Genomic DNA, 20,855 nt, shown 5'->3' on the forward strand with positions numbered 1-20,855 from the left:
ATTAGTGCTTCCGTTCCCGAGATAATGGTCTCTTTGCAAGGAACTATGGGAAGCTAATATTAGCTACAGCAGGCTAGGCGGTTGACAAGATGGCTGCGTTTTTGTTTTGGTCAAGGCCTCTGAAGGGGCGTGGAGGACCTCTAGAGGCGGGACCATGGCCAACAACAGTTGTAGTTCATAGGTGCACGACTTCCGCAAGGCGGACTTAGGCCAGATGACGCGAAACGCGTCGGCTGGCCCAAAAAATATGTGAGAGATGCTTGATATCTCTGGCAGTGAATATCCAATTTCAAAAATTTCAACGGATTCGAAAACCTTAGGGGCGTGAGATTTAATATATATTCATATTCCCCACGGAAAACCCATCCTTTAACTAACCTTAACACTAGCCAAAACAAACCCACTGTATGTATTACCCACTCTGTCAAGTCTTCATCTTTACCAAGGACAAAACTACACAATCTACAGAAACTTGTTGTGTGGTGTTTTTATTTTGTAGTGATGCCTCTCTCAAGGCCTGAGCAACAGGTGAGTGCGTTTTCATGCCAATTTCACGTTGTGCTTGATGTAAAATGGCTGTGATTACTGAATGTGATATAAGATAGACACCTAGCAAAGGGGATTGGGGGGTCTCGGCGGCTGAAAGACCGCTGATTACAATTGCCACGTCCCGGACAGAAAGTATATTCCAAGTGGACAAACCTTCATATATTCCTGTAAGACTTCTGCATACAAAACACTGTGCTTATAGCTGTAGTCTCCATGTCTTCTGCTGTGTTTAGTGTGCCATTACTTTTTTTTAGTAGTCTTCAATGTTTCTTTGTTCACTGTGAATGATCCTCCACAGACCCATCATAACCTGGTCTGGGATGAAACAGTCCCAAAATGATTTGATATAAATGATATGTAGGCTATAAGACTCTCTCTGAGCGCCAGTTGTGCTTGCTCTTTTCTACTATAAAGGAGATGTAAGGAGGCCTGTTCCTCGCCGCTCCACCACTCCTTCTTTTGTATCAATTTGCTTCTCCATCCCCTGTTGTGTGACTATAGAGCTCAACAGTCACATGACACTGTTGTGTGCCTATAGAGCTCAACAGTCACATGACACTGTTGTGTGCCTATAGAGCTCAACAGTCACATGACACTGTTGTGTGCCTATAGAGCTCAACAGTCACATGACACTGTTGTGTGTCTATAGAGCTCAACAGTCACATGACACTGTTGTGTGTCTATAGAGCTCAACAGTCACATGACACTGTTGTGTGTCTATAGAGCTCAACAGTCACATGACACTGTTGTGTGCCTATAGAGCTCAACAGTCACATGACACTGTTGTGTGTCTATAGAGCTCAACAGTCACATGACACTGTTGTGTGTCTATAGAGCTCAACAGTCACATGACACTGTTGTGTGCCTATAGAGCTCAACAGTCACATGACACTGTTGTGTGCCTATAGAGCTCAACAGTCACATGACACTGTTGTGTGTCTATAGAGCTCAACAGTCACATGACACTGTTGTGTGTCTATAGAGCTCAACAGTCACATGACACTTGTGTGTCTATAGAGCTCAACAGTCACATGACACTGTTGTGTGTCTATAGAGCTCAACAGTCACATGACACTGTTGTGTGTCTATAGAGCTCAACAGTCACATGACACTTGTGTGTCTATAGAGCTCAACAGTCACATGACACTGTTGTGTGCCTATAGAGCTCAACAGTCACATGACACTGTTGTGTGTCTATAGAGCTCAACAGTCACATGACACTTGTGTGTCTATAGAGCTCAACAGTCACATGACACTGTTGTGTGCCTATAGAGCTCAACAGTCACATGACACTTGTGTGTCTATAGAGCTCAACAGTCACATGACACTGTTGTGTGCCTATAGAGCTCAACAGTCACATGACACTTGTGTGTCTATAGAGCTCAACAGTCACATGACACTGTTGTGTGCCTATAGAGCTCAACAGTCACATGACACTGTTGTGTGTCTATAGAGCTCAACAGTCACATGACACTGTTGTGTGCCTATAGAGCTCAACAGTCACATGACACTGTTGTGTGCCTATACAGCTCAACAGTCACATGACACTGTTGTGTGTCTATAGAGCTCAACAGTCACATGACACTGTTGTGTGTCTATAGAGCTCAACAGTCACATGACACTTGTGTGTCTATAGAGCTCAACAGTCACATGACACTGTTGTGTGCCTATAGAGCTCAACAGTCACATGACACTGTTGTGTGCCTATAGAGCTCAACAGTCACATGACACTGTTGTGTGCCTATAGAGCTCAACAGTCACATGACACTTGTGTGTCTATAGAGCTCAACAGTCACATGACACTTGTGTGTCTATACAGCTCAACAGTCACATGACACTGTTGTGTGCCTATAGAGCTCAACAGTCACATGACACTTGTGTGTCTATAGAGCTCAACAGTCACATGACACTGTTGTGTGCCTATAGAGCTCAACAGTCACATGACACTTGTGTGTCTATAGAGCTCAACAGTCACATGACACTGTTGTGTGCCTATAGAGCTCAACAGTCACATGACACTTGTGTGCCTATAGAGCTCAACAGTCACATGACACTGTTGTGTGCCTATAGAGCTCAACAGTCACATGACACTTGTGTGTCTATAGAGCTCAACAGTCACATGACACTGTTGTGTGCCTATAGAGCTCAACAGTCACATGACACTTGTGTGCCTATAGAGCTCAACAGTCACATGACACTTGTGTGTCTATAGAGCTCAACAGTCACATGACACTGTTGTGTGCCTATAGAGCTCAACAGTCACATGACACTTGTGTGCCTATAGAGCTCAACAGTCACATGACACTTGTGTGTCTATAGAGCTCAACAGTCACATGACACTTGTGTGTCTATAGAGCTCAACAGTCACATGACACTGTTGTGTGTCTATAGAGCTCAACAGTCACATGACACTGTTGTGTGCCTATAGAGCTCAACAGTCACATGACACTGTTGTGTGTCTATAGAGCTCAACAGTCACATGACACTTGTGTGTCTATAGAGCTCAACAGTCACATGACACTGTTGTGTGTCTATAGAGCTCAACAGTCACATGACACTGTTGTGTGTCTATAGAGCTCAACAGTCACATGACACTGTTGTGTGCCTATAGAGCTCAACAGTCACATGACACTGTTGTGTGTCTATAGAGCTCAACAGTCACATGACACTGTTGTGTGCCTATAGAGCTCAACAGTCACATGACACTGTTGTGTGCCTATAGAGCTCAACAGTCACATGACACTTGTGTGTCTATAGAGCTCAACAGTCACATGACACTGTTGTGTGACTATAGAGCTCAACAGTCACATGACACTTGTGTGTCTATAGAGCTCAACAGTCACATGACACTGTTGTGTGCCTATAGAGCTCAACAGTCACATGACACTGTTGTGTGTCTATAGAGCTCAACAGTCACATGACACTGTTGTGTGCCTATAGAGCTCAACAGTCACATGACACTGTTGTGTGCCTATAGAGCTCAACAGTCACATGACACTTGTGTGTCTATAGAGCTCAACAGTCACATGACACTGTTGTGTGCCTATAGAGCTCAACAGTCACATGACACTGTTGTGTGCCTATAGAGCTCAACAGTCACATGACACTGTTGTGTGTCTATAGAGCTCAACAGTCACATGACACTTGTGTGTCTATAGAGCTCAACAGTCACATGACACTGTTGTGTGTCTATAGAGCTCAACAGTCACATGACACTTGTGTGTCTATAGAGCTCAACAGTCACATGACACTGTTGTGTGTCTATAGAGCTCAACAGTCACATGACACTGTTGTGTGTCTATAGAGCTCAACAGTCACATGACACTTGTGTGTCTATAGAGCTCAACAGTCACATGACACTTGTGTGTCTATAGAGCTCAACAGTCACATGACACTTGTGTGTCTATAGAGCTCAACAGTCACATGACACTGTTGTGTGTCTATAGAGCTCAACAGTCACATGACACTGTTGTGTGTCTATAGAGCTCAACAGTCACATGACACTGTTGTGTGTCTATAGAGCTCAACAGTCACATGACACTTGTGTGTCTATAGAGCTCAACAGTCACATGACACTTGTGTGTCTATAGAGCTCAACAGTCACATGACACTGTTGTGTGTCTATAGAGCTCAACAGTCACATGACACTGTTGTGTGCCTATAGAGCTCAACAGTCACATGACACTGTTGTGTGTCTATACAGCTCAACAGTCACATGACACTGTTGTGTGTCTATACAGCTCAACAGTCACATGACACTGTTGTGTGCCTATACAGCTCAACAGTCACATGACACTCGTGACGTAGCTTCGGTTCCAGAAGACTATTTCCCCATTCATTTTCTCCATAGACGTTTAGAAAAATTCTTATTTAAAGATTTTAAGCCTGATACCAACCAAGCCAATCAGCTAGCCCAGAGAATTGTGACCATAAAACATTTGATTCAGGGGAAAAAGGAAGGGGGGGGGCAAAGGTAGCCTACAAGAGTGTATACATTATTACTTTAAGAGAGAAGGAACTACTCATCCCATAATCCATTGTGGCCAATCAGATTAGCGGATGATTGAGTCAGAGCGTTTCAGCCAATGGGAGACCACTCTGAGCGGCAGTGGGCAGGACCAGTGGTGTAAACGTCGCCATTAGGCTAGTATAGAGGGTACATACTTCACTTTCCCACTGGAACACGCCCCCTCAATCGGGACTGAGTGGTAAAACATTCAGCAGGTTGCTCCCTGTTGTGTGTGTCATTTATCTCTAGGCTGAACGTTAATGCTGCCACTCAGTGGACATGACCCCGCAGTGACCTCTGCCTCTGTGACATGTCACATGCATACCCTCTATTAGCACCACGGCTAACATTATACTATATAGCCGTATTTCCTTGCTTATCAACGCCCGGGCAGCGGATTAAAAAAAAACAATTGGTGGTGAGATTGAAAGCAGTGTGACTCGTAATGGTTAATGTAATTGTTTCAGTCACTCAGTGGCGGTTTGAGCCCTTTGTAGCAGCTTACTACGTATGTAGTAGCCTAGCCTAGTGCAGTGGGCTTCACAAACTAGCCGACCTCGCCGTCAGCGAGCTCCACCAATCCCAGACGATCATTCAGCGAGCTCTACCAATCAGAGACATCGATACTACACTTTTGGATTTTGGGAATAGTACTTTTCCATGACATCGAATAAAAAGATTTACAAAACAAAAACAAAACAAGGATGATATACAGATTTGTAGCTTGATATACCATTGTTTCATAACTAGCTAGCTCGTGGGAAGTCTACCTTGGGTGGTTATGACATTATGGCTAATAATCAAAATCTCAATTCAGAATATGAATGTTTTTTTGTTTATTTTTTTTACTTTCGGAACCAAAGTGTCACATGACTGTTGAGCTCTATTCCCTGTAGTGAGCCACCAGAGTGACTTTGGGTCTTGGACTGTTAGCGGTTGGGGTTTGGACAGTGGGAGGGGCCGGCGGTGGATCTAGATTAGACAGTTCGTTTCCGTGGCGAGCGGTGCGGGGAGTTTTGGTCACCCGGGACAACGTCCTTGAGGTGGAACCTCGCTCGGGGGTGGAGCAGCTCAGGAATGCCTGGAAACACCTGTAGAACTGCACACGCATACACACACACGCACGCACGCGCACGCATGCGCGCACACACACACACACACACACACACACACACACACACACACACACACACACACACACACACACACACACACACACACACACACACAGAGACACACACACAGAGTTACTTTGTGACAGACAACAAGGTTATCTTGAATTATGAATATGATTAATATTTATTATTATTATTATTATTATTATTATTATTATTATTATTATTATCCCGGAATGTCAAATTCTGCCGTTTTGCAAAATACAGACGCTAAAGGACACCTTGTACATCAGTATCAGATGCAGAGACCTATGACAAAGGGGCGGAATTTGACATCCTGAGAAATAGGACAGCCTGTAGTAGTAGGTAGTATTAGTAGTGGTAGTAGTAGTAGTAGTAGTGCTACAAGTGGTGGTGTGTTGTAGTAGTAGTAGTAGTAGTAGTAGTAGTAAGAGAGACAGAGGACAGTTAGTCTCAGGTGAAGTTCAAACAGCCTTAGATCCAGTTTATACACGTTGGTCCTTCCTCCATGCTGGAAGGCCGGCCGCAGGCAGCACGCTCCCTGGATAAACGTAGTGTACTTAGTATACTCTCCAGTTCCACACGTATACTTATAGTCTACTACATTTCCCCAGGACGCCGCAGGTCAAACAGACACCGTGATACACCGTTACCATTACATCACCACATTGAGATGGGATTTATGGCAATGTGATCTGTGGCTACCGGTAGTTTGATAAATTCAGGAGTTTCAATCCAGAATGAGATATTATGAGAAATAAATTAGATTATGGTACTTTTGAAGGATAACAAGAAACTTAAAGCAGGACTAAACCCCCAAATTTCTGGCAGAATGGCATGCTGTTTGATTTGAAAAAACCTATGGGAAAAACCAAGGAATGAAGGCTAAGTTCGTCTCCTCTTGTCTCACTATACTCTTTGGCTGTGCTCAGACGGCTCAGACAGGAAAATTTAGATTTTTTTTTACCGGAAAACAACGCCATGACAGTTTGCTCACCGCATCAAGAAAAATGTTATATGAGCGCTACAAAATCTTTATAAATATCAACAACTAGCCAACGCTGGTGGCCTGTATGGAAACAGCGTTGCTCAAAATGGTTGAAAGTTATATCAATTTGGTCATTCAGTGGCAAACTACTCAACTGCCATTGACTCCCATGTAACTATCGTTAAAGTGATGCGAGCCGGCCGCAGCAGCAGAGCACAACAGGCAGGAGAACCCCTCCGCTCTAATGTAATCACAATGGGAGATTTCTGCATTGAGGTAAACACGTTAAATTGTTCACCAACTTTTTTTTTTTTTCGTGATTCTTGTCCAAAGGTGCAGTGCAAAAATCACCCTCTGCTTTTTCTTCTCGAGCGCGAGACCAGAGCGGACCTGCAGCTGGGCCGCAGTCAGGCCGCAGTACAAACACACATTCTCCCCCTCCCTCCTCCTCTCTCTCTCTGCAGTCTGCACAATCGGAAGTGGTTGAGTGGTTCTGAATGTGGGGTCCGAGGACCACCAGTGGTCCTTGAGGGGATTCCAGGATTCTCTGTTATCTCTCAACCTAATATATATGGAATTCTGGACAAAATCATATCTAGGCTACATAAAGAAATAAATAAAAATAAATAAAACAGATTTGCATCTGAGAGATCAAATCTCATCATATGGGGGTCCATTGCCCCAATGTGAACTAAATTAGGGCTCCTTAATATGAAAAAGGTTGGGAATGATTTAGAGCAACACAATGCCATTTCCTTCCTTTTATTTCTATTTATGATTATAGTGGCTTTTATTAATAGTATTCTGTTACATCACCACATGGCCATCTTGGTAGGAAAATAACAGGCGATTGTAATCAATTAACAGGTGATTAACAGGTCAAGTGACACAAACAGCCAATGAGCTGTGTGTATTGTAGCGCCATATTGGTAGGAAAATGCTTGTGACATCATGGGAATACTATGAATAGGCTTGGAGTTGTGAGGAGCCGGGAAAGGGTACAGGGGGAGTAGGGGAGTTACTATCTTGAAATCCCATATAGTCTTTGGTTCATCGTGACATCAGGTTGTACCACATTTTGTGCATTTTTTAGGGCAAAAAAAAGCAGGTTTGAACCCATAGAGGGCTAGCCTGGTAAACCAGCCCTTCACGTGAACTCACATTTCATTTGGTTCTGCGTGACGGTCTGGCCCCAAAGCCAGTGGGGGGGTTTAGCAGAAGCGGAAGAGCGGAAGAGCCAATCAGCGACTGCGCTGTGATTGACAGCACAAGTTGCCCAATCAGGAATGCCACTAGCACTACACTAACAAAACAATAATGGCCGCCTCCTTGCCTGATCGTCTCGAGGAGTAATGTCAGCGTTTGTCTAGTTTAAACAGCCATAAAGTGCAGTTATTGCAGAAATAGACTCAATAACAACAATTAAACAAGTACAGGAGTATCACCGCAACCGCAGAGTTTCTCGGCGGAAAATATGTTTTTGCCATTCTCCCGAGTGGATTTGGGTTTGACTGGATCCGACGCTGATTGGCTGAAGGAGTTGTCTGTCAAGGCAACTACGCCCGCCCATGCTCCCGCCTCTGCTAAGGACTGGGTGAAGAGTTGGGGCCAAACCGTCACGCAGAACCAAATGAAATGTGAGTTCACGTGACGGGCTGGTTTACCAGGCTAATAGAGGGCACTTATGCGGCTGAAAATGATGCAAATGGTACAATGGTAAAAGTTTGGTCTCAAATGTGGAAATTTTGACCAGAAATCTTCACACACCACCCCAAAAGTCATATATATTGGTTAAAAACTGAAAAAAAGTGTTTTGGGGTTTAGCCCTGCTTTAAGCAGTTGGACGACAAACACAACTGGATTCTTCACATTTTTACGAATGATGATCTTCAGGTAATGACGCTTACTATCATCAGTCAATATTTCAAAATCACAGCCGATTCTATCATCAAAAGCATTACTGCTTTTTAAGTAACATCTTCTATCCAACTCTAAACTTTAATAGCAGACATGGTTTTGTTAGAGGAGGTGTCATGTTTTCAAATTGAACTCATTTTGAAATGAAACTCTTCTAGTGTTTTGGAGATGAGCTCTCCTTTTTTAATCAATCAATACCCCACTGGGGGGGGAGGGGGTGCTTGAGGGCGAGAGAGTGAAGTAGTGAATGGAGTACATGAAGAAAGAGAGGCAGAGACCGAGAGAGAGAGGGAAAGAGAGAAGGGGGAGAGAGGAAGAGAGAGGAAAAGAGGGGCCAGAGAGAAGAAGAGAGAGGAGGAGAGAGGAGAGAGGGGGGAGAGAGATAGGAAGAGGGGGAGAGAGGAAGAGAGAGGAGGAGAGGGGGGAGAGAGAGGAAGAGGGAGAGGGGGAGAGGAAGAGAGAGCAGAAGAGAGAGAGGAAGAGAGAGGAAGAAAGAGAGGAAGAGGGGGAGAGAGGAAGAGAGAGAGGAGGAGAGGGGAGAGAGAGGAAGAGAGGGGGGAGAGAGGAAGAGAGGGGAGAGAGAGAGGAAGAGAGAGAGAGAGGAAGAGAGAGGAGGAGAGAGAAGAAGAGAGAGGAAGAGAGGGGGAGAGAGAGAGAGAGAGAGGAAGAGAGAGGAGGAGAGATAAGAAGAGAGAGGAAGAGAGGGGGAGAGAGGAGGAGAGAGAAGAAGAGAGGAAGAGAGGGGGGAAGAGAGAGAGGAAGAGGGGGGAGAGAGGAAGAGAGGGGAGAGAGAGAGGAAGAGAGAGAGAGAGGAAGAGAGAGGAGGAGAGAGGAGAAGAAGAGAGAGGGGGAGAGGGGGAGAGAGAGGAGGAGAGAGAAGAAGAGAGAGGGAGAGAGAGGAGGAGAGAGAAGAGAGAGGAAGAGAGAGAGAGGAAGAGAGGGAGAGAGAGGAGGAGAGAGAAGAAGAGAGGAAGAGAGGGGGGAAGAGAGAGAGGAAGAGGGGGGAAAGAGGAAGAGAGGGGAGAGAGAGAGGAAGAGAGAGAGAGAGGAAGAGAGAGGAGGAGAGAGGAGGAGAGAGGAGAAGAAGAGAGAGGAAGAGAGGGGGAGAGAGAGGAGGAGAGAGAAGAAGAGAGAGGAAGAGAGGGGGGAAGAGAGAGAGGAAGGGAGGGGAGAGAGAGAGAAGAAGAGAGAGGAAGAGAGAGAGTGGAAGAGAGGGAGAGAGAGAGAGAGGGGGGTGAGAGAGATGTGTTAAGAGGATGAGGAGGATGGATGGCGAGAGGCAGGAGGTGTGAAGGAGAAAGTGCTATTTGTATTTGTGGTGAAGGAGGGAATGAGCAAGATGAGAGAGGACAAGTAGGCGACATCAGGGATTATCTCTGAGCTCAGGCACAGATTGGGATCTCAACCGCAGAGACCATGTGAGTGTGTGTGTGTGTGTGTGTGTGTGTGTGTGTGTGTGTGTGTGTGTGTGTGTGTGTGTGTGTGTGTGTGTGTGTGTGCGTGCGTGCGTGCGTGCGTGTGTGTGTGCGTGCGTGTGTGTGTGTGTGTATTTATGCACACTGGGGCCTACATGTGACAGTGCTGCTATGTAAACCTGTCTAAGTATGTCTGTGTTTCTGTGTCTTTATGTGCCCTTCACATGTGAAAACCCACGTGAATTCAAACCACATGTGCTGCTATGTGGACACATGTTGGTTTACATGTAGCCTATGTTGATGTGAAATTTCCCATTTCCCATGTGAAAATGTTTTTTTGTTTAGAGTGACCTAGGCTATGACCTATATGAATTGAAACAATTGCTTCACTGTGTGTGTGTGTGTGTGTGTGTGTGTGTGTGTGTGTGTGTGTGTGTGTGTGTGTGTGTGTGTGTGTGTGTGTGTGTGTGTGTGTGTTATTTACTGTGGGAATAGTTTTTCTTAACTTTTAACCTTTTAACCTTCAACTTTTCCAACCAAAAAATAGTGTGCATGAAAGTGTATGTACTGTGTGTGTGTGTGTGTGTGTGTGTGTGTGTGTGTGTGTGTGTGTGTGTGTGTGTGTGTGTGTGTGTGTGTGTGTGTGTGTGTGTGTGTGTTATTTACTGTTGGAATAGTTTTTCTTAACTTTTAACCTTTTAACCTTCAACTTTTCCAACCAAAAAATAGTGTGCATGAAAGTGTATGTACTGTGTGTGTGTGTGTGTGTGTGTGTGTGTGTGTGTGTGTGTGTGTGTGTGTGTGTGTGTGTGTGTGTGTGTGTGTGTGTGTATGTATGTATGTGTATGTGTGGGCCAAACATCCTGCAGCCGTCAAACAGCGCTCAGATGCGTGTCACCCGGGTCAGGGATGTGGAAATAGCTGACATGAGCAGCATGGTTGACATCTTAATGGAGGGGGGGAAGAACCTTCACAGACAGACAACAACAACAATGGCACCTTGTGCAGAATCACGCTGGCGACTGCAAAACGCGCCATGTTAGCACCGCTACCCCCGGGTGGTCCAAAGCTTGAATCTGCGCAGCACTTTAAGTCTTCAACTCGCCTCAACACACTGCTGCCATAGTTATGGGCTGGGAGGAACTGAAGACTGAACGCGCCACACAGGTCTCCAGTGTGTGTCAGAAATAGGTTGACTCAAAATATGCATTTGTTATTTATCTTTCTACTTCACTTGATTTGAACTGCACTAGTTTACTTTGAAGTCTTTTATCTTTTGTATCGGCTACTTTTGCACTTTTTAATAGCTACTTAAAAAAATCTTGACTGTATTTTATATTTCTCTGTAAAGCACTTTAAACGTAACCTGACGCTGCCAGATGGACGGTATAGCTCCACATACGTTTCACTAAACCAGTCGATCTGGGAATGCAGTAACCAGACCCGCTGACGGAGGCAGGCACTTTTTCCAAGCTACTTGGCAGGTGATTGGATGACCCATCTGTCTATCACCGCTGGTGGGTGTTAACTTCAACCAATCAGATCGCCGAAGGTGCCTGTGCCTGATCTCCGTGGTATTCATTGATTGAGTCCTCACGGTCGTAAAGTCACCTTTGAAGCATTTAGTTAGATTATAACGAACTAGTTGTGTGGCTTAGCCTTCCCAAATGTTTTTTAGAATTTAATACATAGAATTGGGAACGTTACATTCAATTTCATTCAGACTGCCTGTCACTTCCGCGGCGGCAGCCATGTTGACGAGTGAAAAGAACTACAAAGACCATGTACCCACTACTTGCCCAGACGAGCCTGAGCCCGCCTAAGGCTGCCGCTGATTCGTCGGGCCGGCATGGTTCGACCAATCATCTTAACTGCCTGTGCATGACAAGATGGATTACGTCGAGAGAATCTCTTTTGATCTCGCGAGGTTATCCATCTTGCAAGCAAGGTTACTTTAAACGGCCCCAGTTTATGAAATGTGCTAGAAAAATGAAGCTGTCTTGCCTTACGCGTGCATGTGCATGTGCGTGTGTGTGTGTGTGTGTGTGTGCGTTCGCGCATGTGTGCGTGTTAATGTGTAATGGTTCAGTTCATAGCATAGCACACACCAAATGAAACATCACACACTACCAAGGCAGCATGCGCACTGTAATTCCAAATGCATCAAAGAAAGTTAAACGTCTAACAACTACAAAAGTGACAGAGATAGACAGGCAGAGGGAGAGACAGATAAAGAGACAGACAGATAAAACGTGTGTGTGTGTGTGTGTGTGTGTGTGTGTGTGTGTGTGTGTGTGTGTGTGTGTGTGTGTGTGTGTGTGTGTGTGTGTGTGTGTGTGTGCGTGCGTGCATGCGTGCGTGTGTGATGAGCATAGCGGGAAAGGTCACAGATAATAGCATCACATGCTAATCAAAATCAAAGCTACCTTTGCCATTTTGGAGATTAAAGAACTTTCCTTGGCCTTTGCTCCTCTCCTCTGCTGCCCTCCCGTCACCTTTCCTCCTTCCCTCACTTTCTTCTTTCATTCCAACTTCAACTCCAACTCGCTCACTTCCTGTCGTCTTTACTCCCCTGCTTTCCTTCTTGATGCCTTCGTCCTTTCTTCTTCCTGGAACATTCTGCCTCCCCACTTTATTTGTTCCTTGCCCTTTCCTTCCTTCCTTCCTTCCTTCCTCATCCTCGACTCTGTAGTCTTGTATATTTGCCCACACTTGGTACAGAAAGCCAGTGATAGGGAATATTTAAATCACATTAGCCTTTATTTGGACAATCACTAGTTAATATAAGCTATTCATACCCATTTTCATTTAAAGTCCCTGGAAACCAAAAAACCACAAAAACCTTCTAACTATTAAATTTAGGGTCTTATGTTAGTAATTGTGTGCCTCAGAAAAGAGAATTACTTTCAACCCTAACCCCAAAAATCGACACTTTTCTACAAGGTCTGGATTTCCATTTCCTCATTGAAGAGAGCGGAGCGCGCGGTGCTAAAATGCATGATCTTATCACGTCATAAGATTTAATCGAATCACACACACGCATGCACGCACGTGCGCACACACACACTGACACACACACAGTAGCGCTGTGTACTCGCAGCGCAGCGGCGAGTGGGTTCGCCGAGCAACGCGCGAACACACACACACACACTCCATCTCTCTTTCCTTCTCTCTCTCGAGGTCTCCTCCGAGCAGTCTCCTCCTCCGAGAGAGAGAGAGAGAGAGAGAGAGAGAGAGGAAAAGACCTGCTGCAGACGGAACACTCCCACACAGTCCGCGGGAGAAAAAACAGTCTAAAATATAATTGATTCTCATGACTTTTGCCATGACTGTCAAACCAAAATGTATATACTTTGCGACGTTCATCATCGTTCAAATGTGGCTGGTGGCTTATTAACATAGGTTCCTGTGATGTGATGAACTCAAAATGCTAAATAAAATAAAAATATATTTCTGGTTTCCAGGGACTTTAAGTTGCACATAGTTGTTGTACATACATAGACAGACGTCATATTCAGATAGCCTGTAGCGCACATTTGCAGCTCCTCTCTATTTCACACTGTGTCACTATGTCATGTAGCCTACAGAGCCAGAATACCAGATAGGTTGTCTGCAGATTATCCTTCAAATGTGCGTCAAGACAGATGTAGTCTATCTCGCTGGCCAGCCTCCCCTCCCGTGAGAGGAGTCTGGCGGCGCAGGTCTCCATTGTGCAATTGCGATTTCCAACAATCCAATTTGCCATTTTCAGCGTGTAGCAACACGAGCTAGCGTGTAGGTTTCTGCCGTTAGCTTGCTAGCTAGTTAGCGTTGTTGTTTTCACTGAGGCGGCAGGGCACTATTTACAGCGACACACAGGGAGGAGGGAGCGTAAGCCGCTCTGATTGACATGGTCAGAGCCAATGACAAAGCTTGTAATAAGCGAGGACATCCGGCAGCGACTGAAACAGTCGCTCCAATGGGGAGCAGCTGTAGAGCAGGGGAGAGCTTATCCCAGTAGCCTGTTTCCGTGCAGCCAGACGACTCTCACGGAAGGGAGGAGAGGCTGGCCAGTGAGATAAGACAGATGTAATCTGATGTGTGTCCTAACCTATAAGTATATTTGACTTTCTGTTCATTGCATGGAAGCCTGTGTATCCATTCGTGAAGATACAAGAGTGCATCTCTTGGCCAAGATCTGTGTTAAATACTTCATTTACGACGACTTCTGACTCCTGGCTCCATCTTTCGATCACAAGTGGTTTTCTTCAAGTGTTTAGCCGTTTACCTTTTGGCTGTAAATTTCTATTCTACTGGCAACTGGCATCACGATACAGGATAACTGTATAACAACTGGCGTCATGATACAGGATGGAAATGTATATTCTATAACAGCCATCTAGGGCAAAATTGTCAGTTCAGGCATTAAGATGAAGCTCTAGTCCAGACAGATTGACAGTTGTCAACGCAGGAACGCACTTAAACCCAATGAGACGACACAGAGAGAAACGGGAGGTTTTTAGCGATGACAGTAGACCATGATAGGCTGAATGGGAAGATGTGTCATGCTCTGATTGGCTTAATCTAAATGTTACCGCCCACAAACAGTGACGCTAGGTAGAAGCGGGAAAGGGCTGATTGGTGACTGAGTTTTATGAATGAGTGGGCGTGACATTAAAGGTTTTCTCCTGACAGGGAAAGATGTGAATGAGGACAGAAGGGATGAATGAGAGCCTGTGACGTAAAGGGTTTCTCCTAGAAACAGGAAAATGCAGGTTGATTAAGGAGTGGGTATGACAGCTAGAGTTTTATCCTCGGAGAGTGAATGAATGAAAAGAGAGTGAATGAATGACATTACAGTCTCTCTTAAAGAATTTTCGCTTAAGCTTCATATAGCAGCTAGATCAGGGGTTCCCAAAATGTTGTCTTGTGACCCAACTTTGACGTCACAAAAATCTAGAGACCCGAGACATTCAAATTCCGGTAGACCATCATACATCAATGACATCGTCAGTGATGTCACATAAGAGTATCCTTCTTCCCCCCCCTCAGAATTCTGACTTTAATCTGAGAATTCTGACTTCTTTTTCTTCTTTTTTCAGAATTCGGACATTATTTTTTTATTTTATTTCCCCCCCCCCGATTTTTTATCCCATTTTATCCCCCGTTAGTGCTCTAGAATTCTGACATTAAACTCAGAATTCTGACTTTATTCTCAGAATCCTGATTTAAAGTTGTAATCTCTATTTACACCCATCGTCTATTCACACCCGGGTGTAAATAGCTCATGTGACTATTTACACCCCAATTCACAGGGCCTAACATGCATTTTGCAAATGGGGGGGGGGGGGGGGTATTCCCCCACCCTTATATGCTTCACATGGGGGTGATTTATAGACTTGGCTGGTGGGGGTAGAATTTGGGGAGAGAGGATCAGGGGGTCCGGTGTCTTGTCCTTCTCAGTGAAAATATATCAATTGGTGCACATATTTCTCATAGGATGATTATCTGGAGGGGAAAATGTATAAAGAAGGAAGTTTAACGTTACTTGGCTTGTGTTAAATGAACCTACCGTTCGGCAATTATAAACGTGGCGCAGCTCTTTATTTTCTTTTGAACAGTGCTGTAGTGGTCAAAAAAGGTGGGTAAACTATACATTTCTGAGGTCGTTTTCTCGCGCATCACGCCATTATAAGAACAGTGGATAAATAAACTTCAATCGACCATATATGAGACTAGATATGAGACTAGAACTGAAACTGAATCATATATCCCTATAATATCATTTTATTCTTATCATCATCATGTTGTTGTTGTTTATTTTGTGGCGTGATCTTTGTTGTTTATTTTGTGTACTGGACTGGTGTGGAGTGGACTAGTTATTTGTTGTACTGGTGTGTCTTATATAGAACCTTTTGATGGTTCCAAATATGTACCAAGCTATCCCAGCAAAAGGGTGTCATGATAACATTCATTCAGCTTTTTTATACATAAAATATGCCAGATAAACAATTTATGCAACTTTTTTTTTAATGAAATAGTGCCGTCTCTGGTATTTGAACCCAGGTCTCCTGAGTAGGAGTGCGCTATTTTATCACTGAGGTAAACAATGGCATGTTAAATGAATATACCATACCATTTCAAAACATGTATCCCTTTTCACTTGTTCTTTCCAATAGTGTGTCACATCCAACCGTGGAGTTGGGACAGTTTAAAGAAAGAGATGCTATTTGCACCCGGGTCAGTGAAGTGTGTGTCATATCCCTCACAACCTCACACCATTATCTCAATAATGATGTTTTCAGTACAGTGTGTGTGTGTGTGTGTGTGTGTGTGTGTGTGTGTGTGTGTGTGTGTGTCTGTGTGTGTGTGTGTGTGTGTGTGTACAGTTTGTGTGTGCCTGCAGATGTGTGTCTTTGCGTGTTTGTGTCTGTGTCTATGTGTGAATGTGCCCTTTGGACGTGTTGATAAGCAGGCAGCAAGCTGACAGTGGAGGGTGCTGCAGTCTGCTTGCCCCTGCATTAACCTCCTGGCTGTGAATCTCATGTGACTTAAATTAATGGCCTGGGCGTCTGCTCGCTTAGACAGCGGGCAGTAGATAATTGCTCTATTGTTGGACATTCATTTTAGAACAGCGGTTTCTCTGACCTAGTTTAGTTTTTGTTTTGTTTACTTTACTTTACTTTAGTTTTGTGTAGATGCAGCCATGGAAGTGAACTGATGCAAAAACACTCAAATAAAATGATGAAAAAACACATTGGTGCCCTTAAGAAAGTGTCACACATTGAGAATGAGTGAGACGGATTCTGTTAAAGTAGCATAATAAATCAGAAAGATGTACTGAAAGACAAGGGGAATAAAATACATAAAAAATGTTACTTGAATCCGTTTGGAAGTTAAGTGCCTTTTAGTGATTGGCACCCATTGCCATGCCCCCTTTTTTGCCAATGGGCGTGAAAAGTTAATCAGCTCTAAGTCAGCTATTTCTATATACACCAAATGCAGGCCACAGTACTGTATATCCAGGACTGAATGAAGAGATTGATTTCAGTCCTTTTTTGTAGTTGTTCTGATATTGGTATGTTGCTTGTATAGCTGTAGATGGATATATATTATGTTTTCTGTCTTGTCTGAAGATCCATTTTTCGTCTGTTTTTCATATTTCTCTACATTATGTTTGGTTTTCTGCTATACACATTGTAGAGCCATTTAGTGGGTGCATTTTGCATCATTACCTGAGTTCACTGGCTTTCTGCTCAGGTGTTTGCAATCATCTCATGCTAAATAGGGGACACGTTGTGCTGGTGGCCATACCCTGAAGAAGGCTGTTTGTGCCGCTACGCCATGTTATGTCCCAGCTCTTTTAACATGCACTAGCTATGTTTTTAAACCTTTCAAAATGAAATAGCCATCTGCAGTAAATAAATGCTTTTTACTTTCTGCCAGAAGAGTGCCTTGGACCTTTCTTTTTGTAACCTTTGTGATCCTCACCTTTGCAAGCAAAACACTAATGAGGGTTTTCAACTTCCATGATTGGAATTTGGAAACCCTCATTAGATGGATGGACAAACCGGCGAAACCATGACCTCCTGGCAGCATGGGCGAAGTTAATGCACCCCCCCCCCCCCCCCCAGTAGTAAAAAAAGTTAAAAAAAAAAAAAAAAAAAAAAAAAAACTCACCATTGTAAATCTCCATCTCACTGTCTGGCTGAATATGATCATACAATTTATATCCACTTTGACAAGCATCACAGGTAAGAAAGCCCACGCTGTACCAGCATGTTCACTTCCCCACCAGAGGCAAAAACACACTGGATAAATGTTACACAAATATCCGCCATGGCTACAAGGCCGTACCCCGCCCACCCTTAGGCAAATCGGACCACGCCTCCATCCTGCTGGTGCCCAGGTACCAACACAAACTGAAAAAACAGCCCCCAGCATTCTGAACCGCCCACTGCTGGTCAGACCAATCAGACGACATCCTGAGGGACTGTTTTGACCAAGTAGCATGGGAGGAGTTCAGAGCGGCAGGAGACCTGGGCGAGTATGCAGAGACGGTGTCATGCTTCATAAAGAAGTGTACCGACGACATAGTCCCCACAAAGAGAGTCAAAATAATGCCAAACCAAAAGCCCTGGGTCAACAGCGACGTCAGGGCTGCCCTACACGCCAGGACCACTGCCTTCAGTTCTGGCACACCAGTACAATACAAGCAGGCACAGTATGCCCTCCGGACTGCTATAAAAAAAGCACAGAGAGATTATGGAAGGCAGCTGGAGTCAAAACTGGACACCAACAACCCCAGACACCTGTGGAGAGGTCTCCATGCTGCCACAGACTTCAAAGAGGTGAAACGACAGAACCCCAGCACGTCACCCACCCTACCGGACGAACTCAACGCGTTCTACGCTAGGATCGACCCCTCCGCCAGAGCGCCTCCCCTCCTCCCCCCCACCCCTCTCCCCCTCTCCTCCCCCCATCACCTCCCCCCCTCTCCTCCCCCCCACCACCCCTCCTCCCCCCCTCTCCTCCCCCCCCCTGCCACCTCTCTCCCCCCATCACGCCCCCCCCCCCCCCTCCTCCCCTCCCCCCCTGCCACCTCTCCCCCCTCATCACCCCTCCCCATCCGCCCCACACTCCCCCCGGACCACGACCCGCTACAATTTGCATACCGCCCCAACAGGAGCACAGCGGATGCAGTAGCACACGTGCTCCACACCGCCCTGTCCCACCTGGAGGGGAAGGACACCTATGTGAGAATGCTGTTTGTGGACTACAGCTCAGCATTCAACACCATAGTACCCTCCAGGCTGGTAAGCAAACTCAAGGATCTGGGACTAAACACGGCAATGTGCGACTGGATCCTGGATTTCCTGACAGACCGCCGCCAGGTGGTGAGGGTGGGCAACCTCACCTCCTCCCCACTGACCATCAGCATAGGAGGGCCCCAGGGTTGCGTCTCCAGGACCTTCTGGTACGACCTCTACACCCACGACTGCGTGGCGACTCAAACTTCAAACTCCATCGTGAAGTTTGCAGACGACACAGCAGTCGTGGGGCTGATCTCGGGGGGCGACGAGACGGCCTACAGAGAGGAGGTGAGGGTCCTGGAACAATGGTGCCAGGACAACCACCTCTCTCTGAACGTCTCCAAGACCAAGGAGATCATTGTGGACTACAGGAGGGGGGGGGGGGGGCACCCCCCCCCCAATCACCATCAACGGCACAGTGGTGGAAAGGGTGGACAGCTTCAAGTACCTGGGAGTCAACATCCACCAGGACCTGACCTGGGCCGGCCACACCGCCACTGTTGTCAAAAAGGCCCAACAGCGAATACACGGACTCAGGTGCCTGAAGAAATTCGGGCTAAGGAAAGAAATCCTTAGGGACTTCTACAGAGGCACCATTGAAAGCCTGCTGACTGGCTGCTTCACCACCTGGTATGGGAACTGTACCACCATGGACTGCAGGGCGCTACAGAGGGTGAGGCGCGCGGTCCAGCACGTAACAGGAGGGGAGTTGCCAGAACTGCATGAACTGTATAACCAGCGGTGCCTCAGGAGGTCCCTGAAGATCATCAAAGACACAAACCATCCCCACAACAGCCTGTTCTCCCTGCTACCCTCAGGGAGGAGATACAGGGTTCCAAAAGCACGCACAAATCGCTTGAGGAACAGTTTCTTCCCGCAGGCCACGAGACTCCTTAACATACACAATAGTGTAGTAGTCGTACCGTACCGTACTGCAGCTGCTACCATTACGTATGCCTAATGTCTAATTGTATGTTTAATAAGGTACATGCTATTTGCACCTGTATGTCAAATACGTCGAATTTAAAATGTTTAAGCACATCTAACGTATGCCTAATGTTTAATTGTATGTTTAATAAGGTACATGCTATTTGCACCTGTATGTCAAATACGTCGAATTTAAAATGTTTAAGCACGTCTAACGTATGCACATGACATGTGCACCCATGTGCAGTGAATATGCCACTGTCTCGGACGTGTCTTATCACTATACTGCCTTATTGCCTATTGCTGCTCATTATTGCTTATTGTTGCCTATTGCTTATTGCCTTGTTGCTTATTGTTGTTGCACGCACATGCCTTGTTATATTTGTACTATGTCGTAAACGGAGTCCACAGCACAATAATTTCACACGTGATACTTGTACCATGGAGTGACAATAAAAATCTTGAATCTTGAATCTTGGAATCTTGAATCTTGAGGTATCTCTTTGCTAAAGCTGTGACAGGGAGGCCTCTGACAGGGCCTTGCTGCAGCCACCCCCTCCCTCTGGAATGCCCTCCCCAGTCACATCTGAGAGGCCAAAACTCACTGGGCTCTATCTTCCCCCTAGCGTTTATGGCCTGGTGCAGCGCTATTAGTGGGCGTGGTCAGGCGCATTCCCAAATTTTTCCTTGGTGCTAAAACCGGCACTAACCATTTAACCACGCCTTTTTAAGTATAGAATTATTCACAACTGTGGCCATTGGTGATCTGCAGTAAAGCAATCACATTCTTCCCTTCCAAGCTCCGATTCACTCGATCCAGTCCGGTTGCGGCTGCATGCTGTCATCTCTTCATGCCAATTTGGATATCTCAGCGGATCACAGATCATAGCCTGAATAAAACGATTCAACCTACAGCCAGGCAAATACAGATCTGTTTAGCAGGGCTGATGGTCTCCCTGTACAATATAGAACGTTAACTATCGGTGACATTCCTGATACCATCCACTTCCATGATCTTTATATGTTGTAAACACATAACTTTCACAATAGTGAACAAGCACCCCCACTCGGCTCATTCAGGGCAGGCTTAGTCTTATAACTTGTAGGCTACCTGCTGCTCCT

The 20,855-nt window shown here is 45.5% G+C and overlaps 1 protein-coding gene across 1 annotated transcript in view; it reads right to left on the reverse strand.

Annotated features, from left to right (window-relative positions):
- Positions 1-5,441: 5,441 nt before the first annotated feature.
- LOC310771145 (pinopsin-like) overlaps positions 5,442-20,855 on the reverse strand; it is a gene marked incomplete at both ends in the record, with an annotated part of 60,437 nt that continues 45,023 nt past the window's right edge. The window contains one exon of the mRNA XM_083631883.1: positions 5,442-5,657. Within this exon, the coding sequence (XP_083488009.1) occupies positions 5,442-5,657 (216 nt within the window). The remainder of the gene's footprint in view (positions 5,658-20,855) is intronic.

Source organism: Poromitra crassiceps, assembly GCF_964638095.1.
Source record: "Poromitra crassiceps genome assembly, chromosome: 2".
NCBI classification, from domain to species: Eukaryota; Metazoa; Chordata; class Actinopteri; order Beryciformes; family Melamphaidae; genus Poromitra; species Poromitra crassiceps.